The sequence below is a fragment of the Electrona antarctica genome, assembly GCF_951216825.1.
Source record: "Electrona antarctica genome assembly, chromosome: 11".
In the NCBI taxonomy this organism is placed as follows: Eukaryota; Metazoa; Chordata; class Actinopteri; order Myctophiformes; family Myctophidae; genus Electrona; species Electrona antarctica.
This window is the reverse complement of record NC_136792.1, coordinates 44,222,622-44,244,721: the sequence shown is the minus strand read 5'-3', so window position 1 is coordinate 44,244,721 and position 22,100 is coordinate 44,222,622. Positions and strand designations below refer to the sequence as shown.

At 43.1% G+C, this 22,100-nt stretch overlaps 1 protein-coding gene across 2 annotated transcripts in view; it reads right to left on the bottom strand.

The window, feature by feature from the left end:
* gramd1bb (GRAM domain containing 1Bb) overlaps positions 1–22,100 on the bottom strand; it is a 248,021-nt gene that overhangs the window by 148,727 nt on the left and 77,194 nt on the right. For both annotated transcript variants that reach the window (XM_079514347.1, XM_079514348.1), the window contains exon 2: positions 9,374–10,719. In XM_079514347.1, coding sequence (XP_079370473.1) covers positions 9,374–9,876 — 503 coding nt within the window. In that variant the 5' untranslated portion in view covers positions 9,877–10,719. The remainder of the gene's footprint in view (positions 1–9,373; positions 10,720–22,100) is intronic.

The following is a 22,100-nucleotide window of genomic DNA, read 5'->3' as shown; positions in this document are numbered from 1 at the left end:
CATGTTTCAAGGAGTCCATTATCATACCGGTACCCAAGATCCCCCAAACCTAGCTGTCTAAATGACTATCGCCCAGTAGCGCTATAGTAGTGCTTTGGGAAGCTGATTAAGGGCCACATTTCCTCCCTACTGCGCCACATTTTGAGCCAATCGCAATTATTTTTTGCATAATCGTTGCCATTCATCTGCATGAAACCGCGACATTTCTCCTACAATGTTCCTCTACTGAGAGAGATTTAATTCAATTGTGCACCTTTTTTTTTTACATTCAGATTGTACAACAGCAGGATGAATACGGCTGTTGTATAAGAATCCAAGATCCGCCTGGGCCGCGGCTCAGCGGTCCAGGCACCTTGGCTGGGCCGTGGCTCAGCGGTCCAGGCACCTTGGCTGGGCCGTGGCTCAGCGGTCCAGGCACCTTGGCTGGTAATCCAGTCTGGCAGTGTGCCGCGGGTTCGACTCCCGATCTCAGCCTACTGTCTGTCCCTCCATAAAAAAAAAATCCATAGCCAAAGCCACACAAAACATTAAAAAGAATCCAAGATCCTGTTGAGAGGCTGCATGTCTCTGAAATATTTAAACGCTCCGATCAGATGGAACCAGTGAAGCCTGGTGGAATATATTTGGCTCCACTTCCACAAAATAGTGGTTGTTTTATCAGCCAGCAAAGTGCAGTCAGATTCAGTAGCAGACCGTGTCTGCACAACCACTGTACCACGGCACGCACAAACAAACCACATGCAAGCATGGCAGTATGCATGTGTACACACACGCACGCACGCACGCACGCACGCACGCACGCACACAAAGTTGCTAACTGACCCACATGTCACTTCCTCAGTTCCTGGAACCACTGCCACTACAGCACATAAGAGTACTTGTTATCAACCTAGCCACCCACACATACTGATTGCTGAACATTTCTCTTACAATTTCCGTCTGCTTAGAATTCATTATTAAATTGTGCACCTTTTTTGTTTAGTCATTCTTCCGATTGCATACTGTATAGTAGAGTCAAAAACTGAGTTTCTGTGACCATCCTCTGGCAAGGATGTTTTTATGATTGGTCTATGGACCCTTTATACAAGATTTAGCCCCCATGTCTCTCGCAAAAATACCAGCATTTTTTGATGACCTAGAATCACGTATGAAGACACTTTCGCATACAAGTCAACCGTGAGGATTCCATCATCTGACACCATTTTAATCATAAGACCTCGTTTTGGCACCGAAATTCAAGATGGCCACCATCCAGTAGAGGGAAAATGTAACTTTTGAATAGGAAAGTAATTTATTTGGGGTTTGAGTTGAACACGTGTCCTCTTCAACTGGCCCTAGCTGGTGCAGGGATCACAAAAGCATGCCCTTTGCCTTTTTACTGGGAGATCTTCCTGTAGTGTGTACATCCTCATGTGTGATCATGAGTGCCTTCAACAAGCACTACAAGGGGAGTGAGCTAGGAGATATACTTGTCGCGTGAGGAGTCATTGATGAGGGATCAGTTGATTGTACGTGCGCTGAATGGCAAGCATTAAAAGAGGTATCTGTGTTGCTTGAGGCTGATGTATGAGGCACTTACTGTATGGAGTCAAGCTGGCCAAGGAGAGGCTGATACCCAACCTAACAGTCACGAGACAAGGGAGAATCTTGATATTCTGAGGAATACAAGTCGCTCCCAGGAACCCCTTGCTGCTGCTCATGCAGCACTGGAGGATGATGCTGATCCAAGGGGCCAGTGAGGCTATTCAACGTTGAAGCTCTGGGCCCTAGTGGTAGGAGGAGGGACTACAGGCGGACCCGTGGATTCATGACGGGAAACCCCGTGCAGCTGGGCTTTAACATTGAGCGCTCGGTTGCACTTCCGCATTTGACCACCAAAATGTGGTGGTCAAATGCGGAAGTAGATGTTCTGAGACGGTACTTCCGGCAGTCTTCCGGGTGCTTCAAAACGCCACTGAGCAACTTCCACTGACATGAATAGCTGGGGGGGCGGAGCTTCGCGCCAGTTCAGTCTCTATCCTTTTATATACTCTATGTGCTGATCTCAAGAATCTCATCAGCAGCCTTTTCTCCCAATTAGAGGTCAGTGACATGGAAGACTACTGGAGGAACTTCCTGCAGTCCATGACAGATGCGCTAATGCAGAATGTGCATGCAGTCCATATCTACAACTGCAGGGAAGAGTATACTGTCCAATCTCTGTGTGCTATGATGCTGTAATAATATGGGATAAAATAAAATAACATAATTATGGGAGGTGGCTGCCTGACTTCTGGCCGATGCCGACAGCTCTCCCTGCTGAACAGGTTGCCTTTCTTCATACTAACTTCACTCAGTCCATCACAGGTAACACCTATTCCAACATGGCCTGGGACATGTACAATGAATAAGGCCAGCAAAATGAAGTCAGGCTGGTTCTCCATCCTCCAAAATGAAAATAAGCAGTTGGCACACTCCAGAAATGTTAACAATGTGGCCCGCATAAGAGCGGCTCACAACACTCTTGCCACCTGAACAGAAGCCAAGAGGAAGCACGCGGACAGTGGCCCGAAACGGATGCAAGGTGAGCAGTGTGCAGAACCTGCATGCATGGATGAGTTTGACTCATTCCTGTTAAATCCGGCCTCATCCACACTTCGCACCCTACAGCAGGGGTTCTCAACCCGTGGGTCGCGACCCCTCGGGGGGTCGCCAAATTATTTTAGGGGGTCCCCAAATTATTTTCAAAAAACAAAACAAAAAAAAGATTTTTTTTAAATCTTATTTTCACGATTTTTCATAAATAGCAGACCTACAAGCTCGTAGCGCGCCACTCGGTGGCGCGCTATGAGCTTGTAGATCTGCTATTTTTAAATAGCTAAATTATAACAATGCTTAAAACACCAAAAGGGGTTCCCGCCCAAAATGGGTTAAGGTTATTGTAGCAGTCAATTTATATTGGGGGTCGGGAGGGGGCGGGGCGGGGGTCCCGAGACATTGCCAAAGCATTTCCGCGGGTCCCCGGCCAAAAACGTTGAGAACCCCTGCCCTACAGCAGAGATTACAATAGGGTGCATTTTGCATCCCAAAACGCAGTTTATAGTTAAGGGACGCAATAAAACAACCACCTCTGCATCCACGGGATGCACTACTGTACTACTGTACTACTTTTTTATTCTAGTTTATTTTGCTAGCTTTACTTATAATAATAATTTCTTCTTCTGTTTTCTACATGGATATAACCACATTATAACCATATGAAATGAAATGGGAGTTAAATGCTGCAATTTGTAAAAACGTCGTTGAAGTGGGACTCGTAAAATGTCCCTGGGACTCATTCTAAAAGACCATCCATGCATCCCGGGACTCATTACATTGAAAACCTATTTACATCACTGCTACAGTCAACCATGTCTGCCTCTGATGTGAAGAAGTGTCTATTTGTACGTCTCTAAATGTTTTTGATGATTTGAACATGGTGGACCCTATTGGAAACAAGTGTAATGCTTAATTGGGTCGTCCACTCACAGTTAACAGCCTTTGTATTGAGTTTGTGCTTGAAATGTACTGTAATTCTGCAAACTGTTAATACATTCTTCAATCAATCAATCAATCAATCAATGATGAGCTCGTTGCGGACTTTAAATTAGCCCATTCTACAGGAGAGGAGAATTTGAACATCTTCTTGTGGGACTGGGTGTTCTGTATGAATAAATCTCTCCGTGCATCTCTCAGTCAAGCCCGGCAAGGAACTCAAGGCAAGAGCTGCTGAAATGTAAAGAAGCATTCTCAAACAACGTTTAAGCTCCCCGATGTGCTGGAACATCGTGTTGTTGAGGACTGTGTGGCCCTTATTCAAGAATAAGTAATAATAAATATATTGACAATTTAATCAACACATAATTAAAAACTAGACTAAAATGTTAGGAAGGGACTGGTGGACAAGAGATCCAGTATAAGTAAAAGTCTTAAACTTGGTTGAATGTCCAATTTCAAGTTTCAAATGTTTAAACTTGTTATAATAATCAAAATCTACAAAGTAACTCGTAACTAAAGTTTTCAAATAAATGTAGTGGAGTAAAAGTACAATATTTGCCTCTGAGATTTAAGTAAAAGTATTGTTAATTGGAATCACTCAAGTACAAATACCTGTAAATTGTAATTAAGTACAGTATTGAGTAAATGTACTTAGTTAGTTTACACCAATGGTATCCATGCTGTGCTGGATTCGGTATTTCAGAGTTAGACTCTCTGACAGGACTCATGCCTCTGGAGAGAAAGCATTTTCATCTGGGACAGAAAGGAACATGGAATAATAGACCTACAGTATTCCCATCTTGCCATCGGGAACCCTTTTTGGTGTTAGCATTATATTATGCTTTAGCTATTGAAAAATAGCAGATCTACAAGCTCGTAGCGCGCCACCGAGTGGCGCGCTACGAGCTTGTAGGTCTGCTATTTTTGAAAAATCGAAGAAAGACTGACATAGAAACATAGCTTTTTCAGAAAACTGTCAGGATGTAGAAGACATTTTTAGAATCTGATCTCAGGTCAAAATGGGTTAATAGGCAACTTGACGAATAAAAACAAAACAAAAAAACAGTCAATCAGGGTTAAACCCTATACTATAGTTGACCAGGGTCCACCAGGAGTTCATTACTTCATGGTCTCCTCCTTTTTTCCCCTCTACATCAAATCTCAGTCAAATAAACTCTGTGTGCTCAAATTCCCCTGTGAATAATTAGAAGCTAGCGACAGGGAGCGAGACTGACCTTGCTGCATGAGCTCCTTCAGTGGAAACTTGCCACGGTTGACTGATTTACACCACTTGAGATTGCAACTCCAGTGGAACTTTAGCCCTTGAATTCCTTCAAATGGAAAACTAAAAGGTGGACACTGGACATTGCTCCAAACTCTGTGGCAAACTTAAACATACAATATAAAATATAGCTGCAAGCAGACTCATACGCTGAGTTGTCGGTACCCGGATTTGAACCCATGACCTTGTGTCCCAAAGGCGAGAGCTCTGCCTACTGAGCTATCCAGACACAATCAGTTGTTTTATTGTTATTCAGTGTTTTGATGACAATTATGTGTGTCCTGGTTTTGGGCATGTCATTATTCATTACTACAGTGTGGTCGCTGTTCATGTTTTCACGTACAAACTTCTCTTCAACTGGGATTTCAGATAATGGTCCATAGATCTCTCAAAGATCCAGGCAGAAAATAAGGTATAAGCATTTTCCAAACTGCTCAAAATGGCAGAATATCTGAGGGTGGAGCTTACTGGTCAAAGTGACAGATGTGTTCCCCATGAGTCAAGGAACATGTGGCAACATGTGGAAAGTGCCATGACTTTTGGCCAAACGAGGCATGAGTTATGTATGCCTGTTCAAAGGTTTCATTTCCAAAAAATTGCTATAGCGCCCCCCTTTGGCCAATTGGCGTAAGACTGGTTTCAGTGCTATTTGGCATGACCCTCTACCATACTGTAAAGTGACATAAGCATATGACGCTGCATGTATGTATTATGGGCAGAAGAAGAATTTTCACAAAACAGCCATTTTCATTGGCTCATAAAACCTTATTTTTTCACTTTAAAAATGTACTTCCGATTATTTGTCCGTATAGGTCCAAAGTTCACCGCAGAAGTGTTCGTGCTCAAAGATCCTGGGAGGATATAGATTTTAATATCTCATATTTCATATAATTCAAAATGGGGGGTGATCTAGAGGTCAGAGATCAAAAATAAGAGCATGACACTCGTTTGGCATGATGAGACGCATATGTGTATCGAAATTTCATTGCCAACAGTCAAACGGTTCATGAGCTATGCGCATTCAAAGTTTGCATTTTCAATTTAGTGCTATAGCGCCACCCTTTGGCAAATAGTTGTGGGCTTCGTCACCGTTTGGCATGGCCTTCTACCATGTTGCCGAGTTTCGCGAAAACCAACTGCACGGTTCAGCCAGAACTGCTATTTTTGGCAGAAGAAGAAGGAGAAGAAAAAAACAGACAAAAACAATAAGGGACCAAAGTCCCTTCGGGACAGACTTGGTCCCTTAATCAATCTGATTCTGAATAGACTAGTCAGACTACATAGTCAGACTACATTTTTGTGCATGGTATTTAAGAAAAAGAGGGGTTTGATTACTTAGTTTAAAATAATGTCAATGCATTTTAAATAATTACTGTATCAATTTCAAATCATTGAATCGTATCGTATCGGATCGCCATAATGAACCAATATTGTCCATGTATCGTATCATCAACCACGTATCGTGATACGTATCGTATCGCTGTTAAAATGTATCGTTACACCCCTACAATGTACCCAAATGTATTCATAAAAAAAATTAAATCTTTGGGACATTAAATAAGATTTTAGTCTAACCAGGACACAGGGTTGGTGATACCTACAACCGCCATGACCGAAAAGAGCACAATTTATGCTTTTTACAAAATGTAAATCAAAAAGGAAACTGAAGTATTTGGTGTTCTGCAGGTGTGCATCTGCATAATGATGTTGTGTATACATTAATTTGATCATTCAGTAGCTAAAGGGGGAAGACGAAAAGGCAAATGTTTCTAATGAAATCCATGCCACAGTTCAAATATTGATCATGTTATCAATCATGGAGAGAGGCTGGCCAGCAGGTCCAACACAGTCTCAGGAGATCAACTGTGGCATCAATAGTGAATCTGTAAGTGACTGTGCTGTGCTGTATACCTTACTGTATTTCAGTAATACTGTACAAGATCTGTCAAAGTTTTGTCATCGATGTTCGTTACATACTCGTCAAACCATCCTTTTTTTTCCCCCTCACACATTTCTGCACTGCAGATCAGGATACTGTTAGGCCTACCCATTTAGGCCTGAAGTCGAAATAAAAAAAAGGTTTTCTGAAAGAATATATGTTCAATTTTCAAAGATTTGTGCCGCATTTTCACGATTTTTCAAAAATAGCAGACCTACAAGCTCGTAGCGCGCCACTCGGTGGCGCGCTATGAGCTTGTAGATCTGCTATTTTTCAATAGCTAAATTATAACATAATGTTTAAAACACCAAAAGGGGTTCCCGCCCAAAATGGGTTAAAGTGGATGGTTGCTGCCAAGGCTTCAATCCGATTACATGTCTTTTGTCTAGACAGCAGCCGGTCATTCTCAGGACCACAATATGTTTGCCAATGTCAACAGTGTATGTGTATTCACAATTGACTGGGTCCTTACTGTAACTACGTTACAAAAGCTCACAGTCTGTTTTGTACAAGCAGTGTCTACTGTATGTCAATAGTTCACAATTCTGACTTTCTTTGGCAAATTAGTAGTTAGGGGCATTCCCCTACTATTACTGCACACTACTAATGGCTAATGCTATTACTTGCTCCACCAAAAATGTTATTTATTTCAGTGGTTCTCAACGTGGGGGTCCTTGGCTAAATTAGAGATAGTTAGGAACCAGATGGACCCTTACAGGTCTGTAAATTGTAAATGGTGCATTTATATAGCGCCTTTATCCAAGGCACTTTACATAGGTTGTGCATTACATTCACCCATTCACACACACATGGTGGCGGAAACCATGTTGCAAGGCACCAACCAGCACATCAGGAGCAATTAGGGGTTCAGTGTCTCGCTCAAGGACACTTCGACACTAACTCTGGGGGAGCCCGGGTTCGAACTGGCGACCTTGCGGTTACCATCCAGAGTGTACAAATATTGTTTGTTCACTCTCTGAGTTAAATTAACATTGATTTTACAATATAAAGTGGGGTCTCAGAGATAAGAATACCATGAAATGGGTTTCAGACTGAAACTTCAAAATAAAATGACCGAAAAAGCCATTGCACTCCAGCTTTAAAACTCCAAGGAGAGGAGGGGACACTTAACACAGAAGGAGCTTACAGCAGCATGGAGGTATTAAAGGGCCACTTTTGCAACCAGATCTTATTTTAAAGGGATAGTTCAGATTTTTTGAACTTAAGTTGTATGAAATACTTGCCATTAATATAGTGGTTGCAACTGTATAAAATGATTGCCCAAGTCCCGTGGTGGGAGTTCTGCTCTGGTTTTGGTCAATATTAAGTAGTTCCGGTCATTTTGTGGGGGGCACTGGGGCCACGCAGTAAAAGTAAATTAATCCACAAAACGTAATTTGTATTGTTGACCTATTTCTAAAATATTAGCGCGACTTTCGTTCAACTTTGACCCCTCTATCACATGGAACTATTTTTTGGGCGTAGTGATATGGACACAAAAAACATAGTTCTGTGTGATAGAGGGGTAAAAAAAGAACGAAAGTTGCACTAATATTTTAGAAATAGGTCAACAATACAAATGACGTTAGTTTTGTGGATTAATTTACTTTTACTGCGTGGCCCCCAGTGCCCCCCACAAAATGACCGGAACTACTTGATATTTCACCAAAACCAGAGCAGAACTTCCACCACAGGACTCGGGCAATCAATTAATACAGTTACAACCACTATATTAATGGCAAGTATTTCATACAACTTAAGTTCAAAAAATCTGAACTATCCCTTTAATGACGTTTAGGACAAAATAAATGAGCATCGCGCCTGTCACAGACATGCGCAGAGCAAGTTCAGTCAGGAAACCTCAGTGCAGTTGCTGCCGGCCCTTTAATTGGCCCGCCTCAGCATCACGTTCACATGATTCACTTCATCCAATCACACACTCATTCCATCTTCATACCGGCTATTTAAACTGGACGTTTGCACTGCTCAATCTGCTTGCTTGTTTGCTGCTGCACACACTGATACTGCTGCACTGCTGACCCTCCTCCACCACAGCTACCACCTGTCGTTTTGGATCTGCTCTTTAGGTACGGGGGATTCAGAGTCCCTATGGTTGGGACTGATGCGCTTGATCAGAGTACCTAAAAAGCAGATCCAATTCATCGCCAAACCATAATAAATATATTGCTCATTTTATATTCAATAAAATATATATTCCATCCATTCTTGAGTCCTGACTGAAACACTTTCCTGGGGTTTTTATGTGTGTAATGTGTGTTCTTAGATATTTTAGTCATGACGCCATGTTCATGACCAACATTTGTCATGAAAATGTGGTCTCACTTCCTTCCTGGACTACAAGTCACACCTCCACGCAGCCTCCTCCCTCCACAAGGAGGGGCAGTGCACCAAGGCATTATGGTCATTGTAGGAATTCAGCAATCCAGTCAAACTCTAGTCAAACACAGACTTAATTTTTTTTTCTGGCCATAGGGTGTAAATTTGAAATTGTGCTACTGTAATCTACTATAAATACCATTAACATTGAGTGACTGCAGTTTCTTCCAGTGGTGAAATGTCCCTTTAAGGAAGACGGGGACAGGGAAGAGACAAAGAGAGGGTGGGGGTATACCAACCTGCTTTCACTAGCCTGCTCCTTCTTCTCTCTGACCCTCAGCCACTTCCTCAACAGGAAACGCTTGCGGCGCGGTGAGGCGCTCGGCGTCGAACAGTTGGACCAGGTGGAGGAGGCGTCCTCGTCACTGGACGGCGTGATCTCGATGGAAGGCAGCTGGAGGTACTCCTTGGAGGCCGCCGAGTGGGAACGGGCCGCCGAGAGACGGCCACCACCGCCGGTCAGCTGCCCCCGTTCGTTCTCGCTCGGCACGTTCCTCATGCGGCGCATCTTAAAGCGCTTGCGGCGCAGCGTCGGGGTGGAGGAGCTCGATTTCACCGATGCGTCGGACACGGCGTAGCAGCCGCTGTCCGAGTAGCCCGGGGCATCCCTGGGAACGCTCACCTGGAGCGACGGGGGTCGAAGAGTCTCACTCATGGCGCAGACTAGCAGACTAGCTCCAACTAGCTCCCCAGTAGTGATGTCCTTATACTCTTGTGACTGTTGTTGGAACACTCCAAACATGCAGACTGGCAATTATTGTAGTTTGGAGAATATATTAACAAAATTAAAGCTAGTTTGAAGGAGAGCCGGAGGTATGGAGCAGCGGAATGGAATAGGCAAAGCAATTGATACTTAACGGTCCATGGTTGGCTCTCGTACAGCCCTTCTGTATTGGTTCCCCAAAATAAGCCTTCTCCAGTGCGTGCACACACCTTTGTCTCCTGAAGGATTATCAACAAGCCTGTCTAGAGTCTAGGCCCTCAGAGCCCTGGTGCCAGACCTACTGTACTACTCCTTGAGCGGAGTATCTCTGTCTGCTCGCCGGCTGTCAGACTGTGAAGAGCTCCAGTCAGTCTCTCAAGCCGGAGAGAGGAGAGGGCTGGATTAGATAACAAAAGGGGCTTCTGTTGTGAGAGCAAGCAGATGAAACATGTATAAGGCCTGTCAGAGAGTGTAACAGAACTCCTCTGGTGCGGACTTGGCAGGTCAAATTACACACGCACGTGCACACGCAGTCACACACGCACACACACACACACACACACACACACACACACACACACGCACGCACACACGCACGCACACACACACACACACTGCTGCCCAAGCTGGACCAAGCTGCCCTACCCACTGCAGCAGTGAGCCTAGCTGCTGCTGCTGCTAATGCTAAACAGGAAGGCACCAAGTGTTAGGGTCCTGGGATCTTTATGGCGATCTTTTATGTCGATGTCTTTATGTTGCTCCGGTAGGTAGAAGAAGAAGACATTCTTGGTGGCTTTATAGCCGTGATATTCCGTAGTGTGGTGAGGTGAGGTGAGGTGAGGGGTCCCCTGCTGCTGCTGTGACGGGTCCTGTCCGCGCTGCCTACAAGTTAAAGGAAGGTTTAGGGTTGCAAGGTACAGGACAGGCCCAGCTGATGTTCATGACAAAGCAAAACCACGCGCGCACACGGACACACAGACACACACACACACAGACACACAGACACACACACACACACACACACACACACACACACACACAACATAAGTGGTGATGGGCATATTTGAACAATATGCAGACAGACATATATATACACATGCAAACAAAGGGAATCAGACACCACGGTGAGCCGTTAGCACACAGCAGCATCATACATGACATACACACTAAGGCACATGCATAAACTTATGAGCGTGTGCACACACACACACACACACACACACACACACACACACACACACACACACACACACACACACACACACACACACACACACACACACACACACACACACACACACACACACACACACACACACACACACACACACACACACACACACACACACACACACACACACCTTGTTTATGTCAGGGTCCCTAACTCAAACTGTGGCTCGCTGCATTTGACTAGTTCAATTGAACTCAACATTGAAAAGAAAAACTATCCTTTCATGTGTGTAACGGATGAGGCCATTCTCTAAGATTCAGTGGCTAAAAGACGACAAAAATGTCAGAACACAACTCCATCCTCAACAGAAGAAAAACAAATCCAGCCCCGTCTCTGTTCCAACTATACCCCATCACCCTTAACCTCACTCCCAGCTTGTATTGCAGGGCAAGCATTCTTTAACTTGTACTGTCAATGCATGCATTTTCTTGTGAAGCACATTCATTTCCCTCCTGACCATAAATTGTGCAAAGTAAAGGTTTAAAGTTTAAAGTCCTACTATTTGTCACATACATTGCTGCTGTATGCTAAATTTGTTCTCTGCATCTGACCCATCTCTTGGAGCGGTGAGCCGCAGCCGCGCCGCTCTCGGGAATCATTTGTAGTCGATCTAAAGTGTGTCTAAACTTGACACAGCGGTACTTGACTTGTATTCCAGACCTAAGCTAGCCTGGCTCCAGCCCTGAATCGCTAGTCACACCCATTAAGAAAATATGTTCTGGCGATTCAGGTCTGGAGTCTCTCCCGACGATGGTGTCAGCTACGCCAAGTAGTAAGCTGATTGGCCATCAGCCCCGTCACTCAACAGCGTCAGACAACAAACATGGCTGCCCCCACTGCGGTGACTCACGGCCGTATCAATCTGGCTATTAAATCGACGTATGATAAATAGTTTCTTTACAGACACGAGAGGTTTTATAAACGTCATCATCGGACATATTTTACCGCTTTTGTTTACATAGCGTAGCGCTCGTTTGTTTGGTTAGCAAACGGGTTAGCCATAGCCACATGATTGACAACAACGTCATCTGCTTTCCTACTATTCTGATTGGTTGGTATGAACCAATCACCGAAGAATGCCGCTTTGATGACACCCATCCCATAAACTGCTGCCGTGGGGAGGGCTTTCAGTCTGAATAATGAAGTGAAACGAAATGAAAATTCAGACTGAGTGTCAGGCTAGACCTAAGCTGCTTTCCAGCACAATTTAATGTCAAAAAAGTGCAGGGACAAACCGTGCCAGCCTTGCCAGGTGACTCTCAAGTATGCATGGTCTCTGTACAGTCTGTCTGCCACACCTACATTTCACCATTAATTTAAACATACGTGATAAAAATACAATCTTTAATATTTCATTATATTTTCAAGAGCTGCAGATTTACCAGCGGTGGCAGCGGTGGCCGAACGGATAGCGGAGCGGTCTTGATACCGGAAGGTCGCCAGTTCGAATCAGCTGTCCGACACGTTAAAATTACCACCGCTGAAGTGCCCTTGAACAAGGCATTGAACCACTACGATGAAATGTGTTCTATGAGCAGGGCCTGGCTGGAAACAAGTTCTTGAGCTTAGCCCAGATACCCTGGGTAAATATAGTAATCATTTCATTTCATTTCATTTACCGGCTGAGGTAAAGTATGTAAACCCTACAAAACACGGAAAGAATCATCCGATCAAGGTTCAAAGTAGGGCTGGGCGATATGACAAAATCTCATATCACGATATAGATTTTTTTTTATCACGATAACGATATACTCACGATATAGCATATTTTTTACGATACCGATTTTTTAATCTAAAAAATAGATTTTTGTTCAGGCTGAGTACTTTACTGTACTGTACTTGGGCTGTACTGTACTGTATTCAATTCAAATTTTCAATTCAATTTTATTAAAGTGTCAAATCACAACAAGTTGTCTCAAGACACTTTACAACCAACAAAGATCCACCCAGAGCAAGCAATATACTGTACTGTACTGTACTGTACTGTACTGTACTGTACTGTACTGCACTGTACTGTACTGTACTGTACTGTACTGTACTGTACTGTACTGTACTGTACCAAGTGAAACTTGGTGGTGACAATAATTATGCTATTTCCGTGCTCGGATACAGGGACACACATAGCTGTCATAGTGGTTGTACCACTAAAAAAAACAGGAAAAGAACACTTATGCCAATATCAAACTTATGCCAATTACAATATGTAAAATCACAATATCCAGTCTAATTATATGAATATAATACTGATGCCCTGCCCATGCACAGACAGGCCTAAAGCAAGTACAAAAAGAATACAAAATAAAATAATAATAATAATAATAGTTATTATTATTATTATTTTATTTTGTATTATTTTTGGGCAGGGCATCAGTATTATATTCATATAATAGTTATTATTATTATTATTATTATGACAATTAAAAAGCAAAAATAAAGAAATAAGACTTTCCCATTCAGACACAGAAGTACAGGCCTGCATTCAATTGTCTTAAGGAAAAAATAAATACCTCATGTCACTCACTGCCACAGTTGTTTCAGTTCATTTTAAGCTCTGTATAGGTTCTGTTGTAGTTGTAGTGTAGTTTGTTAAAGACGTTGGGAAGCTTAACGATGTTTAATTGACTACAGGCGATAGAGTGAGAGACAACGCGACCGCGTCGTTAACTCTCCATGCCCAGCTGTGCGTATGGGAGTGGATGTTTTTCTTTTCCTTTTTTTTTGTTGATGATGATCACAACTTAAGTTAGCGTCTTGTGTTGTTGTTGTTGTTGGAAGCTGTTGCTGAATTAAGGACTTTTCAAATGGAATCATTTATTTGGAACAATAAAACAAGACAGGTAAGAGGAAAGACGTAGAAGAAGTTTGCACCCGACGGACAAGCTCAATTGTGCAACTGTGTAAAACATGCGTGGCTCACGCAGTTTATCAATTTGACCCAACATGAAACCTGCATATATAAAAGTGAATGGCCGGTTACTTTAGTGTTACTCCGCTCTGAATCTCGTCAGCCATCATCTCCCTTCATGTTTGTTGTGAAAAAACAGCACAGCGTGGCTGGGCGCTGTGACGTAAAATACTGCCGTAACGCTTGTTTTGCGACACAACGATATAAACGATAGAGAACATTTTTCACGATAGACATTTTCTATCGTCTATACGATATATATCGTCATATCGCCCAGCCCTAGTTCAAAGTGTCGTGATGTCGGCTCAATACACTATAGTATAGATCAATTTGAGTCGACTTGATTCATTGTCTTTGGTTCAAAACAGAGTAATGTGCTCCACTTGTTCCTACTTTCATCTCCCCGACTGAATTTGCACCACTGTAAACAAACCTGTCAGTTCAAACACTGTTATCAGAGTGAAAGAGATATCGCACCGATTATTACTCTCTGCCTTTGAATGTCCGACCGAAGAGTGTGCAAATATTTGACTTTAGGCAGCAACACAAACAATACTACTGTCAGGGAATATACAGTTGGGTGCCACCGATATTGTCCCTTATCATTTGACCCATTTAGGCCTGACCTCAAAATTTTAAAAAATCCTTCTAAATCCTCCAGTTTTCTGAAATAAATATTTTCACGATTTTTCAAAAATAGCAGACCTACAAGCTCGTAGCGTGCCACTCGGTGGCGCGCTATGAGCTTGTAGATCTGCTATTTTTCAATAGCTAAATTATAACAATGTTTAAAACACCAAAAGGGGTTCCCGCCCAAAATGGGTTAACTGTCCTTTTGCGCAGATCACGCAAACCTCAGCAAAAAGAAAAGGACAATATCGATGGCCTCCAACTGTATATATACTGTAGTGCAAAGCTCAATTATACAGTATGTCAACTGCTTTAGTACCTTGGCTTTTAGGACTGACCTCGATTAGTCGACAATTCGATCAGAATCTTAGTCGACTACCAATCTCTTCGTCGATTAGTCGATGTTTTTTTCTCCATGATTCGACTTAGATATTGGCCTAATGTGTTAAATGAATTAACAAATAGTTTGAAAAAATAGGTTATATAATATATATCATGATTTATCGGGAGAAACCAAGCAAGTATATGTTAAATCAGACATTAAGCACCCCCCACAGCTCCAAATGGAATGATTCTCTATTGCAGGGTTCCCCAATTAGTTTTGGGGCCAAAATATGTCTAGGGTGACATGCTGAGTGCCACGAAAATGTTATGTTATTAGTTAGAATTGCCTTGATGCACTAATGAGCATCAACGAGCTGGACACGCACGCACGCACGTCGCACGCACGCACGTTTGCACACACGCACGTACGCACACACGTTCACACGCACGCGCTTCCCTATTTCGGTTCCAAAACGGTATAAAATAACTTAAATAAGAGGTCAAATGTTTATTTAACAAAAAAGCTCAATGTCAACTTAAGACATGTAGTGAATAGTGTAACATCCTCTCCTTTATTCAACAGTTGAGCCATTTGTGGATAATAGTGAGTTATGTTTTTCTTATTTTTTTTTAAATATAATATATCTATTCTGTATTTACCCTGCAGGGCAATAGTGTTGTAGGCTACTTCTCTTACTACTATAACTACTGACAATAACAAATAAAAGCATGTCTGAGAGCCGCGCACGCACACGCACACGCACACGCACACACACACACACACACACACACACACACACAGCGTTTAGCGTGGATTAAATGATTGACTGGGCAAATGCATCTCCGGCCGGAGGGACCATTGAAAACAAAAGGTGGCTTGCATGCTGTGGTTTGCTACTAACAGAAATTTGCATGCACAAGGGCTGCCAAAGTAGGCTATCATTTGTTGTTTTTCTTGTTTTTTCGCCCCCTCTCTTCGAAGTTTGACTGGGCAAGCTGTCAAGCTGTCCCTAGTACCTTTACAGCAGTGGTTCTCAAACGTTTTCGTGTCAAAGACCCCCAAATCAACATTTATTAGGCCACGGACCCCCCATTTGAAAACATATGCCAGTGACCCCGATAAGGGAGGATTTTTACGGCTCTAGCAGTGATTCCGAAATATATTAATTTCATGGACCCCCGAGTTTCACACGCATTAGTCTACGGATCCCCGATTTAATGGCATTTCTATCTCTGGGACCCCAATTTATAGTGTAAAACCACTGTTAATTTAACTCTGAGTACACTCTCTGAGTTACAGACCAAGGGTCCATTTGGTTCCTACAGTAACTATCTCTAATTGAGCTAGGTACCCCCTGGAACTCCCTCAAGTACCCCTAGGGGTCCCCGGACCCCACTTTGGGAACCCATGCTTTACAGTAGGAACATGGTGATCAGATCAGAAGCTTGTGAGTGTGGGAGTGGGGAAACAACATGCATTAAACATGAAGAGAGAGACGCCTTCACACATGTTACGTTACGCCACCCTGGATGGACTACATGCTCTTTGCCTAGACTCAGGTGAACAGCCAATCAATCAACATGGATGGATCTGTGAATAATAGATACACAATAATATCCTCAGGGCAGCGCTGTCTTCCAAGTCCCGACTGACGTACAGTAGTTGTCATTTTATATAAAGAAGACACCACAGATATACTGCTACTGTATATATATATATATATATATATATATATACACTTTCACTTTTCCAGAATTTCCACAGCAGAAGATCGTTTGTGTCTCCTCCAATCTGTCATCTAAATAGTAAATACCACAGGCACCTATAGCTTTGACGTAAGGGGGAAAGGGAGAAGACACTCTAGAACGGTATAATTAATGCAACGCCAAAAACACACCCATGACAAATTCAGAGGCTTTATACAACCTCTTTGCACCGTGCGCCGGCATTTGTGCCCACCCAGATAACATGCCGCCTAACTGACAAAACACCCACCGACGCAACAGGCTCCGCAGTGTTAGTTAATCAGAGAGTGTATATAATATAACTAAATGGACTAATACTGTAGGTCCAGACTAGTTTGTGTGACTATCATCGTCATATAACACTGACGAAGGTCCTAGGACCGAAACGTTTGCTTTTTAATTGCACTTTGAGCACAGAGCACTTTATGAGCATGATAAAATAAAGAAAAAATATTTTCTTAAGTCTCAGTTTTACTTCTATTTTCTATACGGTGAGCGAGTCTTTTCCCGTCAAAGTTTTCCTTATGTTTTTGAGACCACCGCTACCGTAGTCAAGTCTGGAAAGAAAAAAAGGACAAAGAAAGGCGCAACAGTTTTCTCAGTGCTTCACTATCATCGTCAGGAAATGATATATCGAGCTGTCAGTGCTGTATCCTAGGTTTTTTCAGACGGTATGCCATAATTATTCCCTGCGCAACATGCACACTGTACTGTATAAGGCAAGCTATACGCTTGCGCATGGTCAACGTACAGTATGCACCCTGAAAGTGTTTGGTTAGACATACCAACCGTCCTACAGTCATGAGTCCGACACCCTAGCCAAAAACCTAACGCAACCCTATTTTGAACCCACCACAGGTTAGTTTTAACCCGCCACGCATGTCGGGAGCCAAAGGTGATTTTTAACCCGCAGTACGGGTGTTGTCGGACTAACGACTGTAGGACTGACAGTATACGCTTGTTATCCAAAACTTTGGCACAGCATACTACGTAAGCACGTCGTATAGCGTATCACGGTAGACTACACCACTGCGAGCTGCTTCAGAGAATGTTGATTCACCTGTAGGCCTACAGTAACAGTATAGTGCGACCCCTGCCACACAAACAAAGCAGGAAAAGACCCTCAGTCAGTGATCTCGCCATGTCGTGTCCTCTTGAAGCATATTGTACCATGCAGTGTGCATTACTGGAGTCAACAGACAGACCCACCGCAGCGTGTCTTTGCTGTTACAGCTGAGGCCCAGATCACAGTTTTCCATCACCACTGGAGAACCACTGTGCCATAGCAGAACATGATGGCTCTTTGTCATGCCTCATTTCTGAGCCTCAAGGTTCTTAACCCATTTTGGGGCGGGAACGCCTTTGTGTTAGCATTATGTTATGATTTAGCTATTGAAAAATAGCAGATCTACAAGCTCATAGCGCGCCACCGAGTGGCGCGCTACGAGCTTGTAGATCTGCTATTTTTGAAAAATCGTGAAAATGTGCCTCAAATCTTTGAATATATATTGTTACAGAGTGAACATTTTAACTCAATTCTTGGCTTCTGGGTTGGGGTCCCTGGTACAACATATTTTCAGATGGGGGGATGGAGGCATATTACATATCATTTTTGGGGTCCTTGACATGAAATATTGAGCACCACTGATACAGAAACATGAGGTATTTCAGAAAAATGTCAGGATTTTGAAGACATTTTTTTAATTTCGACGTCAGGCCTAAATGGGTTAAGAAGAGCTGCATATGGCATACAAATGGCGCACGCTAATGATGATTAAATTGCTTTCATGGAAACGGTGACTTATATACACACAAAGTACAAAATGCTACTTACAGTAGCTAGATGAAGTTTTCACATCTGCATTCAGGAGGTTGTCTAGGATTGCTCAAATTAGACACTACTCAGAGAAATGTCAGAATTATTATGATGAAAGATATGATGGTGGTATTTCCTGTTGTTCCCCATACCCTCCCTCCACACTCAACAATGCATGGCACATGGCTGGGCAGTGGGCAATTACAAATGAATTAATCTTGCTCATGTAGTTTAATCAAATAATCGAGAAGCAGTAAACTGTATATTAAGCTGGTACTTTGAGCATTTGTCACTTGGAATAACCAGTTGTTAGATGTGATTATGTCATGTACTAATTGATGCTGTTGTTTGAGGTCTATCACAGCACCACTTTACAGCTTACAATTTACAATTTAGATCAGAGTGACTTTAAATCAGAGTGACTTACATTAAGCAAGAACAAAAAGTATGGCAATACATACAAAAGTAGAATCATATGTAAGCTAAGAACGTAACAGTGGATTATCTATATAATTAAACTATGCATATATACTATATAGTGCTATGTCTACATAAAATGCTTATACGTCTGAAGAATATAATCTACAGAGGAGAGAGTGCTTTCCCTCTCCCCATAGAGCATAAACAGACGTTGAATACTTAGACTAGAAAATACTCAGGCAAAAATACGGAGAAGTTCTGCACAGATAGATGGATGAAAAAGCACAGGCAGGCAGATGAAGGTTCCGGAGTTCCATTTATTTTCAGAGAGTACAAGACATCATTCACAGCCATGGGCCTGGCCCACCCGCCTCACGGCGTGTGAGCCACTGAACTAACTGTTACAAACATTTGCAGTAGACCTTATACACAAAGGAAATGCAAAGGTGGTCCCAACCCCCCTGTACCAAATGGTCAAACATGTCTAAATAAGGTGTTGGTCACCAGGAAGCAAGCACAGAACAGTAGGTGTCCTGCAGGCCTGGCCGTTTACTATCAGCAAGCCAGATCTTTAGGGTCCCTCCTGCAGCTGCCCATACATTCCTGTCTAAACACATCATGTCACTCTCTCATGCCCTGAGAGACAAAGATCCACTTTAGTTTAAAACATGGTTATTTAGGCTATATTAATGTTAATTGTGATTTCCAGATACATCAGACCTCCCTTTGAGGCAACCATGCCTCATAAAAACGAATATGGAAACACAATTGACCCTCGTCCTCCCTTTGGCACTGACTGGAACATCAAGATGACACAAAGAAATCAAACAATTACAGTAGGATTAAAAATGGCTTGCAGACTTCTAGGCATTCAAATCACATAACTCGTTACCAGTGTTCTCATTCCATTACAGTATTATCATCGGTGTGCTTATAGAACTCCCTTCTGTGTTCTCTCTTACACACTAACTTCTCTGTACTGTAATCAACTTCACTTTTTAACCTTTACATAACTCGAAACATGATCATTGGCATAAATGATAACCCGTAAACATATATCTGACATTTAACAGACGTTGCCGCTTTCAGGAAATTTAGGACGTGCAATAACATATACGTTTATAATGCTTTAAATAAAACTCTGCTCTACTAGGGTAGTACATAATAAATGACGCTGGGCCCTTGTTAACCAGCTAAACAGTAATAAGAAAAGATAAAAATACATTAACAGGCCAGAGTTTAAGCAATATTCAACTTAATATTCTCTTCACGTCGAGGAAATCACCTCATTGTTGCATAAGTAGGCTACTCATGACTCAACTTATCTAATTATACGACAAAAACATACAATCAACACGATGCCTTTTAATTCATGTTGAAAACAAACGCGACACACGATTTGAAATCACAATGGAACGATATCCATCTGATATAATAGAATCTTCTGTAACGTTTCTTCTCCTTTTGTCTCACCTTCGTCATCAGTCAGCGCACACGGGCCAAACGAGGTTTGTGATGCAGTACACTTATGCACCGCATGGCGTAGGCCGCTCTGTTGTCGATAGTTGCCCTTTGTCCCGTCCGGAAACTTTCATTCTGAATTCTGATCTGAATTCACTTTATCACCTCCTCCCTTTCAGTCATGATAATACAACATGACAAAAAAAACGAGAAAGTGAATCAGTGTCATCACAGGAGCATGTAGGCCTCTGCGAGGCAGAAACTTGTGACTCGCCGCGTTGCGAGCTTGTAGATCAGCCCTGTCGAGCCGCCGAATGGAACGAAGCCACGACGCCTCGCCGCCGGCGCCTGTCGAGCCGAGACGCGCCGTGAAGAGTCAATGAAGCGGCCATCGCCTCCCTTGGACCGCTGACCGCCGACGAACGCCCTCGGGCCGGGGCACGCTGTGCTCCGTAGCACCCCTCTCCCCGCCGTCCAGCCGCCGAGCATCGCCTCTGGTCACGATCGCCGAGAGCATCACGCCGTTGCCCATCGCCGCTCCTCGGTGCAGGCCGCCTCCGTCGTGGTGGTGATGAATGAAACCCCCCCCACCGCGCCGGGCAGGCCGTCGCCATTGTCTCGCTGGTTCGACTGCAGTGCGCATAGCGCTGTCGACGTCGCCGTTCCCCTCCGTCCAAAAAATTGCCGACCGAAATATCTATTAGACTGAATTGTCAATTTGTCCACCGGCTCTCTCGCCTGACGCAAAAATGCATCAACACGACCGGGTAATCGCACCACTTTGAAGAATATAATCTACAGAGGAGAGAGTGCTTTCCCTCTCCCCATAGAGCATAAACAGACGTTGAATACTTAGACTAGAAAATACTCAGGCAAAAATACGGAGAAGTTCTGCACAGATAGATGGATGAAAAAGCACAGGCAGGCAGATGAAGGTTCCGGAGTTCCATTTATTTTCAGAGAGTACAAGACATCATTCACAGCCATGGGCCTGGCCCACCCGCCTCACGGCGTGTGAGCCACTGAACTAACTGTTACAAACATTTGCAGTAGACCTTATACACAAAGGAAATGCAAAGGTGGTCCCAACCCCCCTGTACCAAATGGTCAAACATGTCTAAATAAGGTGTTGGTCACCAGGAAGCAAGCACAGAACAGTAGGTGTCCTGCAGGCCTGGCCGTTTACTATCAGCAAGCCAGATCTTTAGGGTCCCTCCTGCAGCTGCCCATACATTCCTGTCTAAACACATCATGTCACTCTCTCATGCCCTGAGAGACAAAGATCCACTTTAGTTTAAAACATGGTTATTTAGGCTATATTAATGTTAATTGTGATTTCCAGATACATCACGTCTACATAAAATGCTATCTAAATTACATAAGTTAAGCCTTTGCATGCGCCTGTAAGCTAGGGCTTGGACAAGTGCTACGGGCTAAGATGGAGTCTGAAGAGGTGGGTTTTCAGACTACGGCGGAAGATTGGGAGTGAGTCTGCAGTTCTGATTGCAATGGGAAGTGCATTCCAAAGTTTTGGAGTCAGAAGGGAGAAGAGTTTGGGACGTGTGGAGCGTTGTAATAAAGGTACTTCCAGCTTCCAGGGTTTGTAGCTTATTTGGGAGACACTTTTGGTCATTTTGTCATCTACTCAGGTCATGTATTAGGAAGACAATATCTGTCACCAGAATCAAGGACGATTGTTTTTGATTAATTCAAATTTAGTTTTAAGTTAC